Here is an 8,393-nt window from a genome sequence, read left to right as displayed (position 1 = left end):
AATAAGTATATCAAAAACTATATTTTGTTCCACTATTGTTACATTTACCGTATTTCACATTGCCGCCACTGTCCCATGGAACTAATAAGTATTATTGTACGTAGTACTTAATTAGTTCCATGCCTTAACCACTGATGTCGGAGCGGTAAATGTTTAATGTACTGCACCCATGACCCCTTTGACATAATTCATTTGTGTTTGTGTATTTATAACTATTTAGGCAAAAATATATTCCAATATTTTGACAACATATTATACTTTTTGGCACAACATTCCAACATCCCTATGCTAATGCATCGACATAGGAGGTAATAATCCTTATTAACGAAGTAGTACATAAAAGTTCTTTGTGCTAATGTTACCACAATGCAAAGAACTTGCATTACTATGTCAATGCCACAATGCGTAGATAGAGCAATAAAGGTAGATGCAGGAATGTTTGCTTTCTCATTCGCACTAAAAAGAGAGCACAGTTAAAGTTACTAATGTGATAAACAGAGACGCAGCTAACCTATTTTTTGTCCCTTATCGTGTAACTGGTTTTTTTCAAGAATACGTACAAGAAGTTGCAAAACAAACTTTGAGAATTCGTGGCGTAATTGTATTTCTCATGAGTTATTTACTTGTTTTCACATAAAAAACGTTTGATACAAATATTGTTGATCGGTTAATACAAATATTGACTACTAAACAAAGGTAATAATTGTCGTGTTATTCATCGTTACGTCGTGCTATCGCTATCTCATACGCGGTTACACAGTACTTAAATCTACCTATTATTCTATCTACGCCACAATGTTACTCTGTGCCCTGCATGCTGCTTGGAAACATATCTTGCTCTGTGGTGTTATTTTCTTCCAACTGGCTTTGCAGCTCTAGATTCCAGCCTGTTAAATCTTGTCTATCAGTCTTGTATGGCGTAATGGGATACCATTATCCCATCGCGCGCATCATCTAGTAGATGATAAAAATGCCTATTTAACTATATATTTTCTATATTATATGTATTTATATATTTTAACATGAACTCTGCGTGAGTGATATCCACTAAGTATAAATAGTCCCGCACGGTGACGGTGCCAGCGACTTAGATCTGCAGGAGCCGTCGCGATATTATGATCTGGAGCCACCTCAGCACCTTGAGTGTCTCAGTCCGTGTGGCTCGCAGTCTCCTTGTTGCCGCGTCGTCACAAGCAGAGGCCCATTGAAAAAGAGCCCCAGACGGTTCCGCAACTAGTCGGGCATGAGTTTAGCCGACAGACATTTAGATTATCTTTACACTAGCTTATGCTCGCGACTTCGTCCGCCTATTTCACCCCTTAGGGGTTGAATTTTTAAAAATCCTTTACCGGATGCTTACGTCATTATAGCTATCTGCATGCCAATTTTCAGCCCGATCCGTCCAGTAGTTCGAGCTGTGCGTTGATAGATCAGTCAGTCAGTCAGTCACCTTTTCCTTTTCTATATTTAGATTACAAAACTTAGGTAGGTAGGTTTAATCAGAAAATAAAACACAGATTGAAGCCTGTAATATGTATTTTTAATATTATTAATTAATTTACGTTACTGCAATATATCTTATATGTAATACTAGCTGATAACCGCGACTTCGTCCGCGTGGAATTAGGTTTTTAAAAATCCCGCGGGAACTCTTTGATTTTCCGGGATAAAAAGTAGCCATGTGTTAATCCAGGGTATAATCTATCTCCATTCCAAATTTCAGCCAAATCCGTCCAGTAGTTTTCGCGTGAAGGAGTAACAAACACACACACACACAAACACACACACACACACACACACACACACACACACACACACACACACACACACACACACACATACAAAGTTTCACGTTTATAATATTAGTCGGGATAAAAATGAATCACTAAATGTGTTGCTCATCGCAAATTTCGAGAACCGCTGAACCGATTTCGCTAATTCTTTTTTATAATATTCCTTGAAGAACGAGGATGGTTCTAACGGAGAGAAAATTTAATTCAACCTCCCCCTCAATTTTCTCAACTCCACCCGAGCGGATCAGCTAGTAAATAATAAAACAAAGGGTATGCAGTATATGGAGTGAGGCGTGCAGTTCACGAACATGATGAAGGCTTGTCACCAGTGTGGGTTCTCATGTGGCTCATCAGGTCCCTTCTATTTGCACACTTGTACTCGCATATCTTACTTGAATGTGGCTTTTCACCTTCACAAGTGTGATTTCTCATGTGCCTCACTAGATAGCAATTTTTTGTACATTTGTAATCGCAAAACTTACACAAGAAATGCTTTACACCAGTGTGAGATCTCATATGCATCATTAAACTGCTACTTTGTGTACATTTGTAATCGCATATCTTACAGGAATACGGCTTTTCGCCAGTGTGAGTTCTCATGTGCTTCACTAAACTGCTATTTACTGTGCATTTGTATTCGCAGAACTTACACGAGAAAGATTTTACACCAGTGTGAGTTCTCATGTGACTCGCTAGATGGGCGTTTTGTGTACATTTGTAATTGCATAGCTTACACGAGAATGGCTTTTCACCAGTGTGAGTTCTCATGTGCATCACTAAACTGTAGTTGAATGCACTTTTGTAATCGCACAACTTACATGAGAATGATTTTTCTACAGTGTGTGTTCGCATGTGCTTCGTGAGATCGCATTGATATTTACATTTGTACTGGCAAGTGTTGCAAGTGAACGAACCCGCTTCAGTGTGAGTCTCCATGTGTTTAACTAAGAAACTTTTTCGTTTATATATTTTTGGACAAACGCTACAAATGTACGGTCTTTCCTCAGTGTGTAAGATATTTTGTGTTTGATTATTATGTTTTATATTAATCACATCATTTGAACAAGTTTTCGATACAATTACTTCTACATTACTACTACTACAAGTGACAGGTTCAATGTATTCAGTCATAGGGACTTCATGATTTGTTATCTGATAACCGAAATCTTTAACCGCAATATTACCATCGCAAGACTTATCCGCTTTTCCTGTTTTCCTCAGTGATTCACATTGCCTCGGGACTTTTCTAACACAATCAAATATTTTGCTGTCAACTGATTGGTTTTCTATTCCGCCATTATTAGTATCGCCTTCATGTGTTATTTTCTCCTCTGCATCAGCTTCGTTAGTTGTGGACACGGCAGCTACTGAAACAAAACACTTTTCTTACTGATTTATATTGAGAGTGATTTGCGATCAATTCTGAGGTTGTCTTTCTCTAAACTAAATTTAGAGTACCTGCATCTTTTTCTTTTTAATTAAGCTAAAAAAGGACGGAACATGAATTTTACATTTAGAGACTCCAAATTTAACCAATAGGCTTGCGGCTGGTAGCTAAAGTCACGAATTGACAGCTCTAAATTAAATTTAAAACTGTCAAACTGTTTCTGACCTTTTCATATTACGAGAGTAAGACAGGATGCGAATACTCTAAAATTTAGTCGTGCTCAGAATCAGTACCCGAGCAAGTGGGAGAAAACTGTAAGATCTTACGCTCCAGTCTGCCATCGGAGAGTGCTCCGGTGCTCCTTTGTTGGTTTGTCCTTCAATCACGTTGCAACGGTGCAACGGATTGACGTGATTTTTTGCACGGGTATTACTTTTTATCCCGGAAAATCAAAGAGTTCCCATGGGATTTTTAAAAAACCTAATTCCATGCGGACGAAGTTGCGGGCATCAGCTAGTAATAAAAATACACTTTTGTTATAAACTTATAATATGATTGATGAAATAACGCAGTATCTTATAACGCAGTATCTTACCTAAGGACATCGCGGCGTGTGCGGAAGGGCTGGGGTCTGCTGACCTGTGAAATATATCAAAATGTATATGCCTCACAATCACCAAGGTTGCAAACTAGTTTAGTTTCATTGGTTTTTTTTTTTTTTTTTTTTTTTTTTTTCAATGATGACTATTTATATCTAAATATATAAAAGGAAAAGGTGACTGACTGACAACGCACAGCTCAAATTACTAGACGGATTGGGCGGAAATTTGGCATGTACATGGCTAGGCATCCGCTAAGAAGGGATTTTTGAAAATTCAACCCCTAAGGGGGTAAAATAGGTGTTCGAAATTTCTGCTGAAAACTGTCATTTTTCTCCGGTCTTTAGAATATGTTCCCGAAATGACTCCGTATAAATACATATAATAATAATTTAAAATTTATTTACTTTTGAAGTATACACTGTACTATATCGCACTATAGTTGAAATAAATTAATTTTAATATTTCTTTATGTTTATCTCTATATATAAAAATGAATCGCTGAATGTGTTGCTGATCGCAAATCTCGAGAACAGCTGAACCGATTTCGCTAATTCTTTTTCATAATATTCCTTGAAGTACGGGGATGGTTCTTACGGAGAGAAAATTAAAAAAAACCTGTGCGAGTCAGGCTCGCGCAATGAGGGTTCCGTACTAGTCGTATTTTTTCAACATTTTGCACGATAATTCAAAAACTATGATGCATAAAAATAAATAAAAATCTGTTTTAGAATGTACAGGTGAAGACCTTTCATATGATACCTCACTTGATATAGTCACTCACTTCGAAAGTTGAAAATACTAATTATTAGTTCATGACCACAATTTAATTTTTTTGTGTGATCTAACCCTAAATTTACGGTTTTCAGATTTTTCCCCAAATGTCAGCTATAAGATCTACCTACCTGCCAAATTTCATGATTCTAGGTCAACGGGAAGTACCCTGTAGGTTTCTTGACAGACAGACAGACAGACAGATAGACAGACAAGAAAGTTATCCTATAAGGGTTCAGTGTTTCCTTTTGAGGTACGGAACCCTAAAAATCCTGAAAAAGAATCGACTGTTAGGCGGTACTAAGTTCGCCAAGGCAGCTAGTTTATTTAATAAAATTATGGCAGGTATACTGACCTGTTCTCAGTGATGAGTGAAGAGTGTGAGGAGCTGGAGCTCACAGCTGTATGAGGCTTGCATACACGTGACGTGTCACATTCACCATCACCGTCACCGTTCTGTCAAATACAAAACAAATTCATAACGTTTCTGTCTTTTGAGTTATAGAGAGTGTAATATGTATGAGTTCAAAGCACAGCACACGGCCGAAGCAAGTAAAATTTTTACACAATTGGCCACAATTTAATTTTTTTTGTGTGACGTAACCACAAATTCACGATTTTCAAATTTTTCCCCGAATGTCTGCTATAAGACCTACCTAGCTGCCAAATTTCGTGATTCTAGGTCAACGGGAAGTACCCTGTAGGTTTCTTGACAGACCGACCGACCGACCGTGACCGTGAAAGCTAGTGCTAAAAACATTCCGAATAAAATTCACTTCATAATTGTTCTCTTTAATAATATAAACTAGCGCTATACAAAAAGTCACTTCATTTTATTACTACAGTCGAAGGCCATATATATAGTATACTAGCTGATTCCTGCGACTTCGTCCGCGTGGATTTACGTTTTTTAAAATCCCGCGGGAACTCTTTGATTTTTCGGGATTGTTGTCGTTGCTTGGTACCTACAATATGAATTCACTATGAACGCTTCCTGAATCTTGATAACTTAGGCGGGCAGTAACCCTGCAGCATCAGGATTAAGGCGTTGGATCCAGAATTTTTTATGGGACTACCACGAAAACTTCTTCTGTTAATTTAAAAAAAAATTTTGCAAATCGGTCCAGAAACCTCGAAAAAATCGATGTAAAAAAAAGAACCACCTCCTTTTTGACAGTTGGTTAAAAACCGATGACCTTGAAATATTTACGGAACAATTTTTAAAATATCCCCTTTCTAACAAAAACAGAATGAATGAAATCGGACTACGCGTTAATGAATTACAGCTCAGTATACATTTTAACTTTCAACCCCTCTCCTAAGGGAACCATGCTGAATTTCGGGATAAAAAGTATCCTATGTTCTTCCTCATAGTATGACCTCAAATCGTATTAAGTTTCATTGGAATCCATTCAGTAGTTTCAGCGTGATGCGCGGCCGTGATACAGACAGACAGACAGACAGACAGACAGACCGACAGACAGACAGACAAAAATGAAAAAAATTACAGTTTAGGGTTCAGTATCGATTATAGAGTGCCCTCGAAAAAAAAAATTCAAAATATCTTCAATGTACAGAATTGGACCTGTTACAGTTTTATTATAAGTATTGATCTTACCTCCATGTGCATTATTGTATGGTGAATATACGTGTCCTCATCTGCAAACTCCTTCAAACAAGTTGTACATGCAAAGGTCATTTCCTGCTCTGACTGAGTCAGTGCTTTTCCCACCGGTGCTGTCAGTAGAGCATCGCTCATCTGCTTTGTGTCTGACAGCTCACTGTCATCAGATAAGTATTGTCCATTACATGTAACAGAGAGTCCAGTGAAGCTGTCTGCCTCACTGGCCTCTTCACTCCTCACAGTCACCTGCTGAGTGTGATCTGCATCAACCAACAAAGAGTCATGTTTTGTAACTGCTTCAACAGTTGCGTCTAGTTCTGTCAATGTGTCAGTGTTCGAGTGTGCTATGTGCACATCACAGTGGTCGGGCTCCAATACTGTCTTCACAATGTCAGATATTAGCTGATGTTTAACTCTATTTATCGATTTCATGTGTTGTACAGTTATCTGGAAGAAATTAAACATTATTGAAAGAGAGAAGAGACGAGTTACGAGATGTGTGTGAACGACAAAGTCAAATGTTACTCACTAATTCATGTTTCTCAACTAGCTCCATCATCAGTGCACGAGCTCTCAAACTCTTGTCTCTGAATCTACTAAAGTTCGCCAATCTCTGAGCACATTGTACACAAAGTGTTTGTTTCAGGTTTCCCTGATCACACGGCTGAAACAACACATAAATAACTAATGTATGTATGTATTAAGGTACTCCACAAATGTGATGTGTATCTGCACTGTCTGCATTTGATTGAAATTTATTTAAATAATATACAACTTACAGGAAGTCCCACTAAGTGTTGGTATGCTTCATCCAACTTGTATTTACTCATCAGAAACAGTTTGCTGTGAGTGTCGAGGCATATCATACAGACCTGTGAAAAATTTAAGTATAATTTTAGATAACTACAAGTCTGTTATGCTAGCTGACTTCGTTCATCAGCAAAACCACTGTAGTAAAAAGTAAACATTTACTTTAACCCTATGATACAGGTCATATCCTAGTGTAGGGTCCACTGGTAAAAATTTATGTAATGTACAAGTAAGCAAGTCTAATATATACCTAGTGATAAATCGGAAAAATATACTACTTATATATTACTAGCTTATGCTCGCGACTTCGTCCGTGTGAACTACACAAATTTCAAACGCCTATTTCACCCCCTTAGGGGTTGAATTTTCAAAAATCTTTTCTTACCGGATGCCTACATCATAATAGCTATCTGCATGCCAAATTTCAGCTTGATCCGTCCAGTAGTTTGACCTATGCGTTGATAGATCAGTCAGTCAGTCACCTTTTCATTTTATAAAATTTAATATACTATATAATTACTAAAATTTAATATACTTAGGTACACACTTTTTGAACAATAAGTTATTATTATTATTATATTACTAATTACCATTAATTTATTTATAGTTGTGATCCAATAAGAATAAAACACCATCATGAGAGTTACCTGCACCATTGAGGGTATAGCACCAGTACGAATATGCCTTGAGCCACTTTCTGTTGTACAAATATCATCACTAAGAAAATGCAGCGAGCAGACCACCGCATACTCGGGCAGGAGAGGGTCTTGTTTGCCGAGGGCTCTGAGCCAAGCAGCGCGGAGATGCACTTCACTGGGGAACCTGGAAGTAACTCGTAGCTCACAATGGAGGTGTCATCGAGTGGGATTCATAGAGCAGTGCAAGCTGGCTTGTAGGATGAGAATCAATGAAACAACCAACGCTAACGCCTGCCGCTACAGTTTAGATATAGTTTTATAGGAAAAATTAGACTTACTCATAAAATGAAATCCCCGCGGATTCGGAGACGATCTCCGCAGTGGCTTTGCAGAAGGGCACACAGCACCGCATTTTCAATCATACATCAAAGGTTTAACTCAAATACAAATAATAATAGAGGCACTAACTAGGTAGGTAATCATGGTAACTCGATGATTACCTATCATTACCTATTTATTTTGTATTTTATTATAATTACAATAACAAAACTGCAACAAAACGATATATTCAATATACTTTTTTTTAACTGGCACCACCGACCACAGAGTACATTATATATACTGGTATAGAGACGACAGCTAATCTTTCGTAGTGGCGCCATCTGTTTCTAATTGCAGTAACTATTGTATGTAATTTATTTTTAATTTTTTCCGGCCTTGGATACTAGTTTTTTAAGGTCAACTATATAGCTATACGTATAACAGGTA

General features: G+C 37.6%; 1 protein-coding gene across 1 annotated transcript; it reads right to left on the bottom strand.

Moving 5' to 3' along the window:
* Positions 1 to 1,502: 1,502 nt before the first annotated feature.
* On the bottom strand, positions 1,503 to 8,222 carry LOC117994061 (zinc finger protein 271-like). Its single transcript, XM_069507612.1, has 8 exons — positions 7,964 to 8,222; positions 7,635 to 7,809; positions 6,957 to 7,049; positions 6,707 to 6,841; positions 6,172 to 6,624; positions 4,909 to 5,009; positions 3,776 to 3,819; positions 1,503 to 3,160 (listed from the first exon to the last, which is right to left on the bottom strand). The coding sequence occupies exons 1-8, from the start codon at positions 8,035 to 8,037 to the stop codon at positions 2,094 to 2,096; spliced, it is 2,142 nt and encodes a 713-aa protein (XP_069363713.1). The 5' UTR covers positions 8,038 to 8,222; the 3' UTR covers positions 1,503 to 2,093.
* Between the last annotated feature and the right edge of the window lie 171 nt (positions 8,223 to 8,393).

Source organism: Maniola hyperantus, chromosome 26 (assembly GCF_902806685.2).
Source record: "Maniola hyperantus chromosome 26, iAphHyp1.2, whole genome shotgun sequence".
NCBI lineage: Eukaryota > Metazoa > Arthropoda > Insecta > Lepidoptera > Nymphalidae > Maniola > Maniola hyperantus.
This window is presented reverse-complemented; position numbering and strand designations above follow the sequence as displayed.

What these genes read in the sequence shown, in the direction of transcription:
- LOC117994061 (XM_069507612.1), bottom strand. Translation starts at nt 8,037, where the DNA reads ATGCGGTGCTGTGTGCCCTTCTGCAAAGCCACTGCGGAGATCGTCTCC. An exon ending in GCGGGGATTTCATTTTATGA is followed by an intron (nt 7,810 to 7,963) that starts GTAAGTCTAATT and finishes AGTTACTTCCAG; the next exon opens with GTTCCCCAGTGAAGTGCATC. An exon ending in ATACAATAATGCACATGGAG is followed by an intron (nt 5,010 to 6,171) that starts GTAAGATCAATA and finishes TGTATTTGACAG; the next exon opens with AACGGTGACGGTGATGGTGA.